Here is a 21,729-nt window from a genome sequence, read left to right as displayed (position 1 = left end):
CAAGCCATTTCTATTGCTGACTGTTTCAAACGAACGACTGACTGTTTTAGGGAAATACGATTAACATAAATTTATGCTACTTTACATAGATATCTCTCTTTAACGAGATGGTACGATGTACGAAGGCATTCAAGTTGCAATGGCCTGGTTCGTGTGTAAAGAGATCCCGACTACCACTACGACCAAAATGTGCCTGATGCGTTGTTTTGACTGAACTAAAGTGAGAGCTTGTTTTGTGTTTTACCTGAAATCTGTCGGTTTTGTCGTAGTTAACTCTGAATGACGAGTAAGAAAGAATTTCATTACATCTTCAATGTTCAGAATAAAGTTTAGAAATGATAAAAAAAAGAAGCAATACCTACCTTCTAGTTGCATAACTAAAGATTTATACATGAAAAGTATGTGAATGGTGTTAATTAACATTTATAGAAGAGGCGATGGAAGCAATAAACACGCTCCAACGGATCAGAGCTTTGTGGAAATGCACCGGTATCTCCATGCATGCATAATCATTCAAACAGAAACTTCAACAAGTATTTCATTTGTATGAAAATAAATTGTCGATAATTTCTGATAGAGAAGTAGTTGTTATATTTGTCGTTGGTATGGTTTAGATAATGTTTATAAAGATGACAAAAACGAGTTAAGCTTCAAGAACATTCTATTAAGAAATGACTTTCAACAAGTGTTTTTGTTGTTAGGAACAAAAATTTACCGTGAAGCAGCGTGTGATTTTGGGAGAAAATGCTTTTGGGACCATGTTTTCAACGCAAATGTATCTATCATCAACGAAGAAACTAACAAAGCTGATGCAGTTCGGTTGTTTAAATTAGGTAAGTGTGTTAATCCCAAAATCAAGTATTTTTGAATTAGAATTGTTTACAATTATTTTTCTTTGGACGTTTTTAAAGCTTCATTCATTGCTTTCCTGAAGTTTCAAAACAAAATGATAGGTTAAACTCATTTATATGAATAAACTTGTAAAACAAAATTATGCTTGAATTATTTCAACCAATTTTATTATTTTATTTTCAAATGTTATTTTCTCATCTTGGCGACTACATAAATTTTCATTCAAATTATTCGGAAAATTTTATTAATCCAAGGAGAATTTCAAAATAAATATCATCCAAACTGAGGAAGCTGAAACGGCTTCAGCAAAACAACCACGCACCATAAAATGATCATAAAAAATGAAAGTTCGTCACATCTCATTCTCCTTGGCACAAACATCCTCATCAATATCATTACCATCGTCATCATCATCAATATCACTATCATCATTATCATCATCATCACCAGTATCACCATTAACATCATTATTAGTATCATCATCAATACCATTATCATCATCATCACCTCCAAAGTTTGAGTGAAACATGATTACTTGCTGGAGCATCTCAACTCAACCCATTCCAACTTCTTTTTAGTAATAATATCACTTCCAGTAGCGTTAATGTCTTCACCGCCATTCCTATTCACCACGAGTAACTTTGTCATCATCATCATTTTCATCATCGTCATCATCATATCATCAACAACATAATTGCATGTGGATATTACTTACAGCATTGTTGAAATCACATTATCATCATCATCATCATCATCGTAATAACATCTTCATCACATCGTCATCATCGCAGTCACAAGTTTCCAACTCACCATCATCATCATCATCTTCCGGTATAAAAAAGTGACGCGTGATATCAATTAACAGACCAGGGATGTGTTGGTGGGACCGAACCATCATCAATACCAGATTTTGCATCCACGATTTGCATTCACAAATCACCATCATCATCACCGCTTCAATAGAAAGGCTTTTGAATGGTGGCCTGGTTTAAAATTTGGTCGTGCGGCAAACTAGAAATTGTAAATTTCTCAGGGCTGGAGGCACCAATTTGAAAATTTTTTGAAGCTGCAATATTTTAGAAGAGTTTGTTGCGGAGAAAATTATTCCAATGTTCTCAAATGTTTCAATTTGACTAAATAAGAAAATTCAAGAGTTGCTCTCTGGTCAAATTAGACACATTCCGGAATGAAAAAGGCAGAAAAGCATGAATGAATAAAAATACGTTTGAATGAATGAATGAATGAATAAACGAACAAATGAATGAATGAACGAACAAACGAACAAACGAACGAACAAACGAACGAACGAACGAACGAACGAACGAACGAACGAACGAATGAATGAATGAAGTAACAAATGCATGAATGAATATATGAAAACACAAACGCATGAATAAATAATGTTACGAACGCATGGAAGAATGTGCGAAAAAAGGAAATATTTATTTTCTGTTGATATATCATGCCGAGTTTGTATGCAGAGTATTTTCCTTAGAAGCAGGCAGACGACAGGGTGGAGTACCTCAACTTCCGCCAGCCACCAAAGCAAGCAAACAGCTTCGTAACAAGTGAGAAGAAAATAATTAAGATGCGAAAGTAATTTGTTACATACGATGCAACTTCATATAAAATGGATGATACACACCCAACAGAATAATTGATTCCACAAACTTCCACATCACTACATGACAAATGTTTATGAATTCAAGCGACGAAAGCAAGACATCACAAATTATAGTTATCCATGCTTTATCATTAATCATTGTGCTCCCTTGAAAAATTGTTGCAAATCAAATAGTTTGTTAGTTTTTAAATTATTTACTTGAATATATATTCTACAACTATAAAATAGTCAATATATTTTAGAAAAAAAATTAAAAACACTCCTCAGTTAGGTAGAACGAAGTATTACAACCTCGCTTACTACAAAATTATTCGTGCTGCATTCAACTCTTATCACAACAAACATTCTCAAAAAATCATTCGTGAAACATTCACATATCCATTTGCCTCAAAAGCTGTGAACGAACGTATGAGTATAAAAATGAGAGTCACATGAGTCCGACATTTTCATATTGGAAAATCATCAGCATCAACCATCACATCACAAGCACACTCTTTGAGATACGTTTATAAACGAGTGCGTATGTATAGTTGAATATATATTTGCTTAAATCACTTTGGACCTATAAACTACTTCGAACTTTTTTTAGATAATCGTTATGTAGATATGAAAATATCATTAATGTAATTTCATTTAAAAGACAGAGCAAAACACACAAAATTCTTTGCACTTATATAGTGATGTCATGATGGTTTAATCAGTGGCTTGTAGAGAGGCACGCGAACACACGAACACACATGAAGAAAACGCGAAGTGATTTGGTTTTATAAGCCGATCATTTATTTTCCGCGTTCAACGTAGTTTAAAATTATTGATCGGATGTTATCTTCAATGTGTGCTTCACTGTTATTGTTTGTCACATTGTTTTTATCTTTTATATGAAATCTCATTATTGCAATGCTAAATGTTTGATCTGCATTTGGCTTATATTAAGACTGTTCAGTAACAGCAGATAAATTTTTGTTCAATAAATTTAATAATGCTGTAATGGAAGAACATTATTTTTATATGAACCTGACGATACACTACTGCCTAAAAAGCAAATTATTACGGAATATTTTAAATGGTAAATGGAGCGCCATAAAATTACTACTTTCCGTTTTTTCTCTCAAGCTTTATACCGTGGTGTCAAAGACGTCAGAGTCGGTTGTTCGTAGTCGCTGGTACTTGCTGACGTCAAAATCAGATATATCGCAACGCCTGGTGTCCAATATTTTAATTACTCTTGAACGATTGTTAACAATTTCAAAAACTTGTTGTTTATTTTCTAACTTGTGTTAAAGAATTTATCGAACTTGCGTTAGAGAATGTATTTGATGATGCGTCATCATTGTCCAAAATATTAAAGCAGATGTTACCGAAAGCGTTACGCAGTCAGCTTTCTTTAAAAAGGTGATGTGTTACGTCACTTAATAAGGACACTGTTGGTTGCTGAGCGAGAAAACTGTCTAAATTTATAGTAGGATGACATTTTTTAACATTATTTTTGTTTGTTGCATTAATTATATTGGTGTTAAATAAACATTTTGCTGTCAAAATCTACGCCTGAAAATCACTTAAATTTTTTCAACCAGTCTGGAAATATAGTACAGCCTCTCCATTGTTTTTAAAATGCACACATTCTTACGTTGAATATGTGAAAATGCTATTTTTCAAACTAGAGTCCTGGCAAGCAAACATAATTTTGACAGAATTCTTACCTTTCAAAGTAAACAATGTAATTCCGGGGCAGAGTAAGGGTTTAATGCAATAACTCATGTACCTTATTTTTATTGTGGTAACGTTTTGTATTTTTCTCCAAATTGTTTGATGTTTTACTATTTTTGATATTTTAAATACTTACCGCTCAAGATAAATTTTTTTTTAATTTTCTATTTTTAATAATTTTTCAACAAATTTCCGTTATTAAACTACATTTTAAAAATATAATATTTAATTAATATTTGGCAATTTAATCAAATTCACAACCACGAAAAATTTAGGAATGTTTTTCCGATTTTTGTGCATTTCTAAAATTTTATAACTGAAAAACTTGCAACAAAAAAAATACTACATTCTTTACCCTTCCACGAACAACTACATTCTTTACCCTTCCACGAACAACTACATTCTTTACCCTTCCACGAACAACTACATTATTTACCTTTCCACGAACAACTACATTCTTTACCCTTCTACGAACAACTACATTCTTTACCCTTCCACGAACAACTATATTCTTTACCCTTCCTCGAACAACTACATTCTTTACCCTTCCACGAACAACTACATTCTTTACCCTTCCACGAACAACTACATTCTTTACCCTTCCACGAACAACTACATTCTTTACCCTTCCACGAACAACTACATTCTTTACCCTTCCACGAACAACTACATTCTTTACCCTTCCACGAACAACTACATTCTTTACCCTTCTACGAACAACTACATTCTTTACCCTTCCACGAACAACTACATTCTTTACCCTTCCACGAACAACTACATTCTTTACCCTTCCACGAACAACTACATTCTTTACCCTTCCACGAACAACAAACACTGTTCATAAAAATTAGAAATATATTTTATTATTTTAAAAAATTCTTTGAAATAAATACTGAATAGTTACTCTGAGATGAAAATATTACTTACGTAAACTAAATTTAAATGGTTTTTAAAGTAATTTGTCATCCATTTTAATTTTTTAAAAACGAAAGTTAAAATATTTTTGAAGGGTGCCAAAACAGTCAGTGTCAAAAGTCTATGTCAGAAGATTTAAATCGATGAATTGGAGTGGAAGTCAATGAAATTTTGATCCAACTCCGCTTATCCAGTTAAGCCATCTTTTAGTCATTCAAATAAAAATTTTAGTTGGTAAATTTCCTTCAATGGAAGTTTGTCTTTGAGCAAAATACCAAATATGTAGAGTTCAAATAATCTCACTATTGTTGAAAACATGTTAAAACATTTATCTCTCGAAAAACCATTCCGGAACAAGCGACGTTGTTTTTAGTCGGATGCACGTTGATTGCACAAGCAAAAATCCTCTGTCCGCAAAGCCATTCTAACGCATGAAAGTACCATCATTCATTTGGACGGACTGATTTATTGATACTCCAACGAATGCATCTATTGAGTGTATTGGGCTCATTTGCCGCTCTCATTACCACAATCTTTTCATCGCATGTTTGTAAAATATTTTCTAAGTAAAAACTACATATCACGTTGGTGTGACGTATCATTTTTATTATTTACATTTTTATATTTTCGCCTGGTCTTGATGTTTTGCTTGTAATCAAACCAAACGTGAAATATTTCAAATCATGGCATACGCTGGCTACTTTTCATAAAATTTTATTGTAATACGAACTACATTGGTTCAATAATGTTTTTTTTTTTGATCGCAACAAAAAACTTTTTGTTGTGAACAGGCAAACATTTTTGTTGTTCACCTGTTCCCAAAGAAATACTTTTCTGTTCATTCGTTCACAACGGACCACATTTGGGGTAGCATCAGTCAGTAGCGGCTGGTGGTAAGCGTCGATACAATTGATAGATGTTAATTGGATGAATGTACACTCATTACGTTGGAGTTAATGATTTGTTGGTTGGTGGGTCGAAAATTTGAAAAATTGCTCCACTGTTTTCATAAATTAATCATTTAAGACTTTGTTTATCTATGAAGAAGATATGATACGAATATCGTGTAAGTAAAAAAAATATGAGAGAAGATATGACATGAATTTGTAGTGCTCATAACAATTATTTGCACAATATAGAGATACTCTATAAATATACATATATTATGCATTAGTAATTTATAAAAATTCATTTACATATATAATAAACATTATACATTCTTTAAAAATTATGTAATAAATTAAAAGTTTGTTACATGCAGAGCCAGATAATAATTTACAATTGATATAAAACTAAAAATTGATAAGTTAAATCTTGGAACAATGCATTTGAACGGAAAATGGTTTGCCACACAAAAATTTCAAAACAATTGAAGAAGGAAGTGTCAAGTGGCATGACTCCATGCAATGACAACCTTAATATATCAAACCAGTTGAAAATTCAAAAAGTTAATGAGTCAAAAAATAAAAATTACCACTTTGGCTGGTGAAAATATTAACATGTGAAAATATTCTTTGACCGAAGTAAGTAACGCTCACTTGGCAATTTTTTTTCTTGGCATTGTTTTCTATTTAGCATTATAAAGTAGATCGTAATTCGGTTTAACGTCTGTTTGAGAGATATTTCAAGTTTGCTAAACTTTTATTTGATATTTGATTTTAACGATATTTTTTCAAATTTACTTCAATTAGTTGCACCTCCATCTTTATAACTTCAATTGACATTGATCAAAATCATGAAATGATTCATAGAATATCTTTACAGATATATTAATAATTATTAAGCGAGTGTTTCATTGCTTTAACGATTGTTCAGTTTTCTGATTAATGGATGACTTGATTGAAACGAACGCAACATTAACAATAGTTTGTTCTATGATTCATATGTGAAGTAACATTTTCAGCATTATACACTAGGAATTGTTTTCCCATCAATATGCAAAGCATTCATTCATCAATCCAAGCAACAGGAAAGATTTCCTTTCTTTGATGAACTCCATTCAAGCACTCTTATCTTAATATGCACACTAACCAATTCATCATCTATAAGGCAGTTATTATAACAAACTTCTCACCGAACATAAATTGCACATCAGTCAATTTGTCCGTCGGTAGCGTATGTAGTACAAATGCTTGCCAGAATGAATTATAATATCACTAACAATGAACAAAGTTAAACAATGATAAACATAATCACAAGAATGTCTGACAATATTTGAACAGAAACAATATAGACATTGATAAAAAAAAAGTAACACCAGATTATAAATTAAGATAAAAAAGATATTCAAAAGTACAAAGGTATTTTAAAAAAGTTTCAAGTGGAATGAAAATAAAAATTACACAAAATAATTTTTTCGTTGAGAATGATCGTAATACTGAAGATATTCATCATTTATTTCGCATCTACCCATCTTTAAATTAATAGCCGAAAGAAAATTCATTATTATAAACACATTATTCTACTTTTTGAATTTCTTTCATTTGCTGTTTTTTAGGCAATCTATAATAAAAACAATTCATAAAAATAAAATTAGTCCTGCCAAGCAAGCACTTTGAAATAATTCATTTACGTCTGAATACAAAAGTTTAATCATTTAAATTTTTCTACACTTTTAAAGGGCATTTTTAATTTAATTAATTATTTTCGAGTAAACTAACTTGAAAAATTTTAAATATTTAAAATGATAAATTTTATTTCTACATTTAATTTACGCTAAAAGAAAAAAACTTCACAAAAACTTACTCAGAAAATGAAAACTTTTACTATGGTTATGTGAACAATGTAAAAATTATTTTCAAACATTTTTTTTGCTAAATTCTCACAAATGTTTTTCATTTTACTTTCCATACCGCCGGGACATCGATACAAGTGAAATATTTTACTTATTCCAACCACTTGCTTAGAAAAGTAATTCACAAGCAGCGTTATCCGTACCATATCTCAATTTGCCATAGAAATGTGTTGTTTTTTAAATGTAGCACTCATGTTCTACTCTAATATTCAAAAGTTTTCCATTAAGAAATAACCAGAGTTCAACAAATCCATAGTAAATTAACGGGAAGAGGAAGATAAAAGTTGCAGGCATTTTAAAATTTTAAGTAAGGTATTAATTATTTTGGAGAAAATGAAGAAAAATAAATAGAAAAAAAAAAACTATTAACTATAAACGAGTTTCATTTATTTGCGTTGAAAGAGTTTTGCTAAAAGTTTATTTCTTAGCTAGTACATATAATTGTCACTCGGCGCCTCAGGGCGAATCAATGATCTCAGTCTATAATTGAAATATGTTGCAGCATGTGAGTATGTGGTGACGTAACTTCCAGTACCACCGGAAAAATATTAAAAAAAGTTTTGCTAAAAAGTTCGTTGTACGTTGAATAGTTTCAAGTGTTCTTTTGCTATCTTATTACGACTGACACCAAATATTGTTTAAATAACTGCTGAAAAGAATTTCAGCCAGTTATTCTTACTTGTCCGGTTCATTGTTCGTTGGGATTAGCTCATTCAAATTCGCTCTTCTTAATTAATGTTCCTTGCAATGATGGGAATAGCTGATCAGCATAATTCAAAGAAGAAGACACAAACTTAACGACTGGGTTATTGTCCTTCTTTAAACAGAGTAGTAACACTTGCAACTACGATGACTACGACGCAGGTAAATAATTTTTGCTTGAAATTTCCTTCCATCACTGCCAATGTTTTTCTCAACCGCAACGCCAATTTGCCACAAACACATTTTGAAAAATGGTAAAGATAATAGAAAAATTTTCTTGCAACAAATATAAAAATGCTAATTTGTCAGCACCACGTTGAAACAGCGTCATTAAAACAGACAAAATGATATTCTTTTATGGCAATATTGCTTGTTGATTGAAGTTTCAAAATTAAAAACATTAATATTGAAAACAAGTAATATTAAAATAATCAAAGACAACAACAATCATGAATTGAGAATCTACAAACAGGTTATGAATGGTAATTAAGCAAATAACGTTTGATGGCTGCATTCGATTCGATTTTGAAGTAAGAAGAAATATGATGCTTGCATGGCGGGAATGTTTACGATTAGCGTCGTGAGGATGGTGCACTGCACATATCAAACGCTCTACATCAACGACACCAACTGCAATGGTGGCTCGTAACTCAGCAAACACGGGCGTGCAATAATTTCAATCAAATGTTGCAATCATTTCTGTCTCTGCCTGCGTCTGCTGCTTTAATAAATAACTCCACACTTCTGAAAGATGAACAGATGTGAGCTGAACGCAAGCGATGTTTGTTTTTCTGGCTATCGACCTGAGGGGGTTCAGCGTGCAGAGTATGATTATCAACAGCAATCGCTCTGAATGTATTTGCTGCTATCGTCAATGAAATTATCTTTTGCCATGAACGTGACAAAAATTGTCTAGTCGCGTGTGTACATCAAAACATCAAAAAGGCCGTGGCCAAATAAAATCCAAAACTAATAAACTGAGGAGAGTATTAATTTCAATAACTGACACGTGGCGTGTTCACAGTTTATTGTTCAGATAATTTGTGTTAACAAACAAACAATAAATAGTAAAAAAACAGATAATTCAAAAACCAATAAAGGCAAAAAATCGAACCCAACCAAAAATGGTGCCAAACAAAAATGAATGAATGAGCGAGCGAGCGAGTAATTGAATGAAGTAATTAACGAACCAGACTGCATGTCAGAACTGTGTGGATCGATGAACGGACGGACGGATGGATGGAGGGATGGATGGATGGATGGATGGATGGATGGATGGATGGATGGATGGATGGATGGATGGATGGATGGATGGATGGATGGATGGATGGACGAATGAATGCATAGACGGATATATAGATGAACTTATGAATCAATAGATAGACGGATAGATGGGTGGCTAGCCAAATAGATAATTGAATGGACAGATGAATGGATATATAGATTTACTGAGAAATAGAATGTAAAAAATATGCACATGTGAATGGATGAATACAAGTTTGATCTATGGATAGAGACAGATGGATAAACAAATGGATGGGTGGAAAAATAACAAAAAGAACTAAGGAATGACGGATGGAGACAGTGGATGACTCGAGTCATTGTCAGTGGTTGGAGGATGTTTACTTTTGTGTGTTTTATTGGATTGCTTGTGTTTCGCAAGGTTTTGCTTGTGATCTCAAATGTTTGCATGTGTTTTTATATGTTTTCATGTGTATTCATATGTTTGCACGTGTTTGCCTGCTGTGTTTGCATGGGTGGAAACTTATCTCTTACCTCTTTTTGATTCAGCAATGTGTTCATGTCTATTGTTTATCAAATTGGTTGGATCATATTATTTCTGATTTGTGCAGAAATGTAGAAAGTGCGATGGAAAAATAAGTTTTATTTAGTTTTGCACGAACTCAAATTATAATGTTAAAAAAATTTTAATAAAATTTCAAATTGAATATTGCCAAGGTTTTATATTAAAATTTTGCAACAAATTATTGAAGGCTTTAGAATCAGAAAAAATTTCTAAGTTCTTACACGATTAAATATACATTATGCCATATTATATTGTCATATTCCATTGTTCGAAAATAGTTTGAAACTGAAGAATTAGTTTTAAAAGTAAATGTAACAGATCCATCATTCGTTGGAAAAAAAAGTTTAGCAAGGAAAAATTAAATAATAATAATAATATTAATAAAGGTTTTACGAGAAATGATACAACTTATCCAAGAAAGTATACAATATCTCCAAAATATTTTACAACATTTACAATTGAACATGTTTTATTTACCTTATTAGAACTACAGAAATAAAACTAACTAACTCTGAGTTCAGTGGTAAAATGTTGCTTGCGTGTGCAGTGTCTGAGGAGTTCAGTGTGATTGAAGCAAATAAAATGATGACATTATGTTCTGTATACTCTTCGGTAAAAATATAAAAAAAAGTTTTGTCGTCGACGAAGCAACTACACCAACTTCAAATGGGGACATTGTGTGGAAGCTCTCCGAGTTTGCTGCCTAAAAAAATTATGAGTCATCAATCTTCATTAAGTTGATACTTCTAACAAGCAATTGTTTTTTTTTCAAAGTCGTCTTGGATTTCAATTGGTACACCAGCACTTACGCACACATTGTTCAAAATTTAAAATCTTTTCACTGTTTAATATTTTTTATATTTTTTAATATTTTTCTGAAAATCAAAATTCATACAACAAAATCAGTTTTTTCAAAAAATTGATCGTAGGAAATTTAAAAAAAAATTAACAATAAAATCAAAAGATAACTCAAATACTAACAAACATACATCTGAACTACGTTTCAGCTACCATCATCGGCCAATAACTAATGGACCACGCGTCACTAACAAGCCACACCACAAAAATTGAACCACACCAACCAACCAGCACCAACAACTAACCTGATACCTGTCGATACTCATTGCGGTCATGAGGAAGGTGGTTGAGGCTAGCGTAACGATTTGAACGTAGAGCGTCAACTTGCAGCCGATGTTTCCGTATATCCACTTTTCAAATATCTCGGCCCCAATCTCGCTGGTCATTGTGAAGAGGCAGACCATGAGGTCGGCTGCTGCGATGTTCAGTAGAAATATGCTGACTCTCTTGCGTCTCAGACTGGCGTAACATGTGATGGTCGTTACCAGGGAAATGTTCCCAAGCAGGGTGATGAAGATGATGATGGCCAGTGCAATCACTTTTGTTGTTATGTGGATTGTTAGTTGTTCGGCTGCTTCCGTTGTTGTTGTTGTCATTGATGCTATGGTTGTCGTTGTCTTTGTCAAGGTGTTGTTGGTGGTGACGATGTAGTAGTGTGAGTTGTTGTTGTTGAAGTGTGATAAGAAGGCTGCTTTGATATCGTTCATTGTGCTTCAGTTAAAGGTATGTTGCAATTTTCATATTCACTTCAATCGAAGTTCAAATTCTAAAAGGTTATTTCATTGAAATTGTTCACTGGAACATAATTTGAACGTTGACTAATTTTTGCAGTTTATTTTGTCAATATAGGATGATGATGAAACTGATGAAAATGCAAGAAAACACGAAAGTTGTCGGTAAAAACAATTCAAAAGCATCAACCACCATCACAGCATGTGAATGTTTGGATTTCCAACTTCTCTTCATCCTAGGTTTTTGTTAAAAAGTTTCTTTTAAAAAGAAATTCAAACCAAGTATTTTGAAAAATTTGACATATAATGCCTGGTTGAAAAGAATTTAAGACAGCGTCATTTAACAACCAATTAATTTCTTCCGCTGCAGTGCACACTGGCTCAAGTGGCAATAGTGGTAATGTTGCAAAGTAATGATGCAAAATTTATGACTGCAAAGTGGTCTTAGAAGTACTAGTTTTAGTGTTAAAATTATTCATTACTTTAGTAGTAGTAGTAATAATAGTGTGATAGTTGTAAAAAAAAGTATTAGTAGCAAGCAAATGTGATATTGTAGTAGTAGTAATAATAGAAGTATTATTATTATTATTATTAGCAGTAGTAGTAGCAGCAGCAGTAGCAGCAGCAGCAGCAGCAGCAGTAGTAGTAGTAGTAGTAGTAGTAGTAGTAGTAGTAAAAGAAAAAATGATAGCAGTATGAAAATGCTGAAAATGAACAATCTATACACTTTAGTTTTTTTTGTTACTGTTTAATGGTAACTGTTAAAATAATACTTTGCAACCGTAATAACAACATAATAAATAATCTATCAAAAAATTATCAACAACAACAACAACAGCAGCAACAACAGCAACAGCAACAACAGCAACAACAACAACAGCAACAACAGCAGCAACAACACCAACAGCAACAACAACAGCAACAAACAAAAATATAAACAAACAAAACCAGTAGCAAACAATATAGAGGAGAGAATTATAAAATAAAACCAGCATACGGGTTGATGTGCATGCATAGTTAATTATCTTAAAAGCAATAATCAACTGCCATCTAAGTTGTTGTTTGTTTTTATGTCAAAAAAGAGAATGGAGATTGTTCATTCGATACAAGCTGTTGTTATTGATGTTTTCTTTGTTGCTGTTATTGCTATTGATGTTTGGTTGTTGTAGTTGTTGTTGTTGCTGCTGCTGCTGATGTTGCTGTTGTTGCTGATGTTAATGTTACATTATTAGCAGTATGTAAGCTGTTAGTTTTAGTAAATACTATCGATCCTAATTGATTTGTTGTTTGTTTGTTGATTTCACGTGCTGCAAGTTTCTTTCATTGTTTTCCGCAGATTTTATTGTTTGTTTATTGATTGCGTGCTTGTTCGTTTGTTTTTCGTTTGATCGTTTGTTGTTTGTTGTTTGTTTGCATGTTTGCATGTTGTTGGTTGTCGATTTGTTTGTTTTTGTCTGTCTGTTGCTGCTGCTGTTGTTGTTTCATGTTGTAGTCTCATTTACGTTGTTTGTGAGCAGCTGTGCCGTATTTATTTTAATGAACAGCATGCTGACCTAAGAGTGAGTTTGTTGCTTATTGCGCATAGTTACTATGTGTTGTTATTATTCGTTTGCTGTCTGTGGTGTCTCAACATTTATAATGAAGAGTCTGGTATGAATGTAAAATATAAAAATCTGTCCGGATGTACGTGAGTTGTATGAATGTGTGAGTGTGTGTGCATGTATTTGTGTGTGAGTGTGTGTGTATGTGTGTGAGTGTGTGTGTATGTGTGTTTGTGTGTGCGTGTGTCTGCAAGAAACATGTAGACATGCATAAGAACCTAATGCTGCATCATTTCCACCTCATAGCGGGCAGGTGTTGGAATTTCCTGACCAATGTGTGACGATGTGACAGTCGGACATGGTAGTGGGCAGTACATCTGAGAAGGTGTGTGGAAGATCAAATCTTTATACCTTTTTCACATTAGCTGAACTTCAATCTTCTCAATAAAAAAAATACCTAAATGAGTTTGTATTCACTTGTTAAATTTTACTATGAACTCATGATATTTTTCGTTGGCTGTACAATTATTTGAAGGTTTAAAGATTAATCCACATTTTAAAACGATGAAAAAAAAATTTTGAAACCAATTTTTTTTTACTTAAAAAATGAAACAAACGTCAGAGTTCGTGGAAAATTGAAAGATGGTTAATGTCAGCATGTGCACCGCCTTCAAATACCTCACAACAAACTTATTGACATCAGTTGAGCAGCATGATGATGATGATGATGATGATGATGATAATGATGATGAAGATGATGATGACGCTGATGATGATGATGATAATGATGATGATAATGATGATGATAATGATGATGATTGATATTACGATGTTTGTGTTGGAGCAAAGATGTTGCTTATAATAATGATTGTAATAAAAATGATTGATTGGCGATGATAATGATGATGATGATGATGATGATGACGACGACGACGACGATGATGATAATGATGGTGATGATGATGGTGACGTAGATTATCTAATAGGTGTGATGATGATAACAAAAATTAATGCGATTAAATGTGGTGATGATGTTAATGTGATGTTGGTGATGATAATGAAGGACGTCACCATCTGCGTGACGTCACAGTGATACTGAGAACGTATATGAGATAGAATTGGCGGTGTTAGCGAAAATTATGTAATCATTAATGATGACGTCACTGATCAAAAACAGTGAGGGTTCATGATTTTTTTTAATTGCAATAACAAAATTATTTGTGAAAATATTCGAATTAAGACTTTAAAATGATGTGCCGAATGGTTTGGTGATAATGATGATTATTTCAGTTAAGTAAGTACGTAGATGATTTGAATATAACTTTTGTACTGTTATTGATTATATATAAATTATTTTAGAAAATTAATTTGTTTGGTTATCCTAATACTATCACAATCAATCAATCAATCAATCAACCTGCCAACCAACCTACCAGTCAACCAGCCAGCACACCAACCAACTTATCAAACAACCAACAAATCAACCAGTCAATCAACCAACCAACCAACCAACCAATCAACCAACTAATCTATCAATCAACCAACCAATCATTCAATCAATTAACCATTAAACTCCAAATAAGTATAACTCACTTGATCGGGATAAATGGTATTCAATGAGAAGTATGTCGGCCAAGCAGATTGATTGTTTGTTTGTGGACGTGATCAAACAACATTTTTTTTTCTTTGTCATTTCTTTGACATTTGTCATCACCGTGTTTGTTTTGAAATCACCTGATTAGTTTTGTTATCGTCTTGTTTGTTGTGTTACCATCAACTTCATTATTGTCATAAAATTTGCTCGTTAACATATGATCATTTCAGTTACCAACCACTTTCCAAAATTGTTTTGCAACAAAAATTCTTAAAATGTTTAATTCTTGAAACGATTTCATATTTTGTTGTCAAATTGTAAAAGTCATTTCATTGAGATTATAACCAGCAGAAACAATACAATTGAAATAAAGAAAGTCTTCGAAGATATATCAAATTGCGTTATTAAAAAACAATTTATTTATTTTTAAATAAAATGGTGAGTAACAGTATTCAATAACATTGATAATATTAAATAAATCAATCCTAACGTGGTATAAAATAGAAAATAAAATATTCATCGGGCAATTGTTCAAGTTGTGCATCCATACCAACGCATGTGTCGTCAAAATAGTATGTTCACATGCTAACACTATCAATAAGTATGTATGTTGTTGTGTATGTGTGTATGTATGTATGTATGTATGTATGTATGTATGTATGTATGTATGTATGTATGTATGTATGTATGTATGTATGTATGTATGTATGTATGTATGTATGTATGTATGTATGTATGTATGTATGTATGTATGTATGTATGTATGTATGTATGTATGTATGTATGTATGTATGTATGTATGTATGTATGTATGTATGTATGTATGTATGTATGTATGTATGTATGTATGTATGTATGTATGTATGTATGTATGTATGTATGTATGTATGTATAAATTCAGTCATGCACATACATTTACATATCAGTTATATCGTTAATATAAATTTTCTTTAAATGTTTTCAATTATTTTGATATTTTCAATGAAACAAACAACATGAAATAGTTTTATGAATCTACCTTAATAAATAAAATTTTGAAAAATTAACCCGTATTATCAAGAAAGCATAAATATTCAGGCGAATGTGATGGTTTTAACAAGACCAGGATGCACATTGCACAGTTGAACCAATTAGTTGAACTATCACACCACATGTTATACAAAGCCACACAACCAAACATCGATATGTTCAATTGTGTGCAAACATGCAGTCATCATTTCATCATCATGATGTTTTCATTTCATCGTGATAATATATGTAAGGAAGACGTTTCATCAGTTCTTCACGTTTTATTGTTTTTTTTTGCAGAAATGCTCTGTCGGCTTTGTTGTATTCATTAGAAATTTTTATGCATTAGTGCCATGGAGAGATTACGCTACTCATGAAAGATATTCTCTCTGTCTAAGTTTGTATGTGTGTGTCAGTGTATGTGTGTGTTATGTGTGCGTGTTTTGTGTGTGTGTGGGCATGCGGGTTTAGGTTGTATCCGTGTGCATTAATTTTTGCATGATATTACATAACAAAAACGTAAAAAATGGGTTAAAACTTAAACGTTTCTCTACCCATCCAGCAAGACCATGTGGAATGTGGATGCATTATTGTGATTTCCAACGTTCAAACAACGGAATACTAATTAAACAGACTTGAAGCAGAAATTTTTAGCAAAAATTTTGCCATAGATTTTTCAAAAAAGATTTTTTGTTAGACTAAACATCCTTTATATAAAATATTGATTGGAAAATACACACAATCCCTTCCACCATGAGTCTGGCGAAATGACATACAAGACAATGAAAATAACAACATTAAGTAATACACATTGGATAAATGGTAAATAGCACTCCATGATTCTATTTGTATCGGTGATGTGATTTACTCTGCTCTCTGCTGAACTGATTACTAGTATATCCAATGTTGGTTGGGAATGCATTTCGAAATATTCATCGCCTTAAATGATTTCGAATGAAAATTTACGTTTTGTTAATAACAATCGTAACGATAATTCTATAGAGAGTTTTTATATACAGTTAAATAAAATGTTAAGAAATTAATCAGTAAACAGTTGAAGAAAAAAATAATTTTTTAGTAAAAAGAATAAATTTTTTAGTGAAATGAAAGCAAAAGAACTGATAGTTTTCCAGCAAAAACATCATGAAACATTATAAAAACAATACCGGAATAATAAATGAACGAACTAACGACGAAATATTCTTTGGATGTTGCTCAGGGACAAAAATAAACGTTAAAAACAGAAGTGTAAAAAATTGTTCTCATCTTAAAAAGTTAATTTATGTCTTGTTGACGGGAGCGGTTATAGCAAATGTGAGCCTTTTTAACAGTAATTAACATCATAACTTGTCTGCATTGAATAATTTGTATGTTTACACTCTTATATGTGTTTGCGCGTGTGTTTGTATGTGTGTGTGTGTGTGTGTGTGTGTGTGTGTGTGTGTGTGTGTGTGTGTGTGTGTGTGGGTGAGTGTGTGTTTACACTCTTATATGTGTATGCGCGTGTGTTTGTATGTGTGTGTGTGTGTGTGTGTGTGTGTGTGTGTGTGTGTGTGTGTGTGTGTGTGTGTGTGTGTGTGTGTGTGTGTGGGTGAGTGTGTGTTTGCAAAGAATTCTGTTGCAATGAAATGGGATGACGTTTTTGGTGTTGAAACATCTGAAATGTTCAGAATTATTTTCACCTTCTGAATTATACATGAGGAAATTGGAAATTTTGAAATTTCAACGCTGAAATCGAATTGGTAACTTTAAAAATGTGGAGTTGTTTTAAGTATGGATAGAAGTCTTGCGATTTGAAGATTGTCGATGCCTCAGTCAAATCAAAGTGCAGTTTAATTAATTAATTGTCTTTGTTCTTCTTCGTCTGTTTGTTCGTCTGTTTGTTTTGAGATTGTTGCTACGTTGTGCTGTTTGTTTCTTATTTGTTTGTTGTTTTGATGTTAATTGATATGTTCATTCTTTTTATTGTTTTTTGTTCTTTCGATATTTGCTACCCTTACTTAATGAGGCAACATTTGTTGACTAACTGTTTTTTTGTATCAAATTGCACAACTTTTTATATTGTTGTCAAGAATTTTTTTATTGATTTAAAAAAAAATTCGTGCAATAAATTTTTATTTGAGTCATATACAAATTAAAATAATTTAAATTAAAAATATTAAAAAGCACATTTAAAAACAAAAAAGAGTAAACTGTTTAATAAAATTCGTTTCTTATATTCAGCGTTGAATATCAACAAAGTATCAATGAAGAAAAACTATTTGAAAAATAGAAAAAGCTGTAAAATTTTGATAATTCCGTTAATTTCACATCAAAAGAATTAACTAATATTAAATAGATAATAATAGATGGCTGATTTATCTGTCGTTGAGTTAAAATTTGATTTTTGTTAACCGCTTGGTTGGATATGCCTCAGATTTGAAGAAACCATCATTCAGATGGATCCATTAAAAATATAATAAAAAACTATCTACTAAATGATTATTATATTATACACAAAAAATGTTTTTATTGAAAGTTTTTTTAAAAAATGGAAAATATTTTGCAGCATTTAAAATTAAATTGTCCAGTAACAAATTGCTAACTTTTAAAAATTATTGAAAAACACTAGAGGAAAAATTAATAGTTTTTTAAAGATTTTGTCATATAATTTGCCGCAAGTTATTTCCAAAAAAATAAATTTTTGGAACAATCAAAAATTTTATTTTTAACAATCCTCATATCACATATAAAAAAACGTTTATGACGACTCATAAAAAACAAAATTATAATGGTGTTTCGTGTCATCATTAGACAATGGACATGGCCACATATTTCAAAATCTTTTACTGTCAATTTTTCTTTAAATAAAAAGCTGCACATTACCATCAGTAATAAATACTGCCTTAAAGTGACCCTGAAGGTTTAAAACAGGAAAAACCATGTTATTTATGACTGAGGAGAGATATGGTAAGAACTTGTTTGAGTGTTATTTGAATGTTTAAAATTAGTAAACATTTAATACAATTTAATATAAAGTATATTAAGTACAGGATTTGAAATGTGAAATATCTGAAAAAATATGGAAGCTACAATATGAAATCATAAATAAAATGTGTTCACTGTGGAAATTTCTTTTAATATATTGTTAGTTCTCAAAAATTGACACATATTCTTTTATTTTTGATATATAAAACTCTGATTTGCTTTCTCAAAATATATATTTACTACATAATTTATAGCGAACAAAAAATTTCAGAGAATCAATTAACTTTAATTTGTAAATTGTTTTCAATTAGAACTCTTAGAATTTTTAAAATGAACTATTCAATATTAAAATTGACTTTCTGAAATAATTGATGAAAATTTTATTTTCAAAGAGCGTTTGACAAAAAGTTCATTCATCTGTGATGATAGAATGATACGTACATAGACTCTTCTGAAGCATCATTCCATCACACCTACTCATCGCCAGTCTGATAATCTCTGTCATTCTATTCAACTGCACGCTACGCACACAAATTTAAAGTTACTGACTTTATTTCTAAATGTCTCACTGATAAAAATGAAAGATTCATCAAATAATCTAATGTGCAATTAATTTTTAATTTCCATTTCAATAATTTTATTATTTCTTTTAACATTTTAAACCGTTAGTTCTAAAATAAGATTTAAAGTTATCATTCTCGAATTTTTCATGTTGAAAATAAATTCAGATCGCTCTAACCTATTTTTAAAAAGTTAGTTTTTTGTTAGTAAATCTAATGCAATCATTCATTTGGGAACAATTTTTTGAACGCGAGCAAATGTACGGTGAAGCTTTAAAAACACACCACGCAGTAAGGTTTGAACAAATCCTGCGTTAAAAAATTTTACAAAAATATTCAAAAATTTCGTTGTTTGACGTGACCGAGTTTCTGATATCACATGTTTGTTTGTTTCTCATGTGAAGTTATTTTGATAAAAAATTGGATGCAAATTATGGTTTAACATTTGATTGCAGATTTCATTGGCGTTGCTGCGTGCAGTGCATGTTTCTCTTATTTTTTTGACAGCATCAATCAAACCATTGAATAAATTTATCTCGTAAAAATGTAGGCACCAAAACATCTGAAGTGGTTTTAAGGGTATTCTATACATTTCAATATTATTGTTGAAAAAAATTGTTTGATAGAAATATATCTAACAATTCAAACAAATTTCATTTTATTTCATTTTCTTTTATTTGCTGGAAAACAAGCAGGAAGACCTTAAAAAGCTATAATTGGCTTTTCAGGTACTGCTATCATGAGTAATTGAAGCAAAATGTAAAATGACTTAACATAAACAAAAATAACAAAAACAAAAATAAACAAACAGACAAATCTATTGAAGAATACAATGGGGTTATTGAAATAAATGTTTAGTGACGTTAGGAGAGTTTGAAATGAATTTATTGGGCCGTCTAATAAACAAAGTTTGCCCTGCACAGCGTAGAAAAAAATATTAAGAATGTCTGAACATCTATAAAAGTAGAAACTAATGAAATTTTAATGCATTCTTCTTTTATTCATTGAAAAACTTGCTGTCTGATTTGCACTGTTTAGAAACTGAATCACACATCATGCATGTAATTCCCAATTAAGGAAACAGTGCCGCGGTTAACGGTTTAAAGTTTTTATTAACCATCAACTTCCTTCCGGCGCTGGTGATCGATTGATGAAATTTCCTTCCAACAAATTAGTTCAACTATTTCCATGCACTACGACGCATACGTTTTGAAGCATTCCCTCTGCTGAATCGTTTCAATTTAAGACTATGATTTGTATATGAAGAAAAACTGCATTCGTTGTTTTTTCTTAATTTTAAATATAATGATACATTTCGAAATTATAAAATATATATGTATATGTAGGCACGGTTCAGGGTGAGTCGATGCAACAAAGTGCATAAATAACAAGAGATCTGACTATTTAATTAAATTACTAGCAGACAGACAGACAAGCAAGCGTTTATTCTTCCTTCATTTGATTAATAACAGACAAACGGATTTTCATCTGATTGTTTATCTGATTGTTCATCTGATTGTTTATCTGATTGTTCATCTGGATTGTTCACCTGATTGTTCATCTGGATTGTTCACCTGATTGTTCACCTGTTGTTTTCTTACAAAATTACATAGATCACATCTTTAAAACCGATTTTTATTAACATGCAATGCAGAGCATTGCCTTAAATCACTCGTACGATAGAACGCAAAGAAATATTGTTTATTTTATTGTATTATATTGTATATCTTTATTTATTGTTGTATTCATTGTACGACTCGGTCCTGGTAATTCCGTTTCTCTAAATTCGCCTTCCGTTTTTAAGGACACATTCCAAGAAAAATGTTTTAAAAGCAGCGCATCATCTGACTCCATCACAACTTCTTTCTTTGTAGAGTGTTTAATTTTTTCCCAAATAATTCAGTTGTGATATATCGTGAGAAGTTGAGGAGGATCATTTTTTACGTACAGGACATATTTTTATTTTATGTAACGATTTTTAATTTAAAATTTTTTCAAAAGTTTTGTTTACCAGAAAACAAGTATTCTTTTTTTAAACGTAACACAAAATTATTCAAATGTTTTTCTTC

The 21,729-nt window shown here is 31.5% G+C and overlaps 2 protein-coding genes across 2 annotated transcripts in view; both read right to left on the bottom strand.

Moving 5' to 3' along the window:
• Positions 1-11,855, bottom strand: part of HELRODRAFT_77874 (hypothetical protein) — a gene marked incomplete at both ends in the record, with an annotated part of 41,631 nt that extends 29,776 nt beyond the window's left edge. The window contains one exon of the mRNA XM_009018303.1: positions 11,505-11,855. Within this exon, the coding sequence (XP_009016551.1) occupies positions 11,505-11,855 (351 nt within the window). The remainder of the gene's footprint in view (positions 1-11,504) is intronic.
• A 1,954-nt stretch (positions 11,856-13,809) lies between these two features.
• On the bottom strand, positions 13,810-16,278 carry HELRODRAFT_171591 (hypothetical protein; the record flags this gene model as incomplete). The annotated part of the gene is made up of 3 exons (XM_009018302.1): positions 13,810-13,908; positions 15,616-15,716; positions 16,173-16,278. The coding sequence occupies 3 exons, from the start codon at positions 16,276-16,278 to the stop codon at positions 13,810-13,812; spliced, it is 306 nt and encodes a 101-aa protein (XP_009016550.1).
• Positions 16,279-21,729: the final 5,451 nt, after the last annotated feature.

Source organism: Helobdella robusta (genome assembly GCF_000326865.2).
Source record: "Helobdella robusta unplaced genomic scaffold HELROscaffold_21, whole genome shotgun sequence".
Classification (NCBI taxonomy): domain Eukaryota; kingdom Metazoa; phylum Annelida; class Clitellata; order Rhynchobdellida; family Glossiphoniidae; genus Helobdella; species Helobdella robusta.
This window is presented reverse-complemented; position numbering and strand designations above follow the sequence as displayed.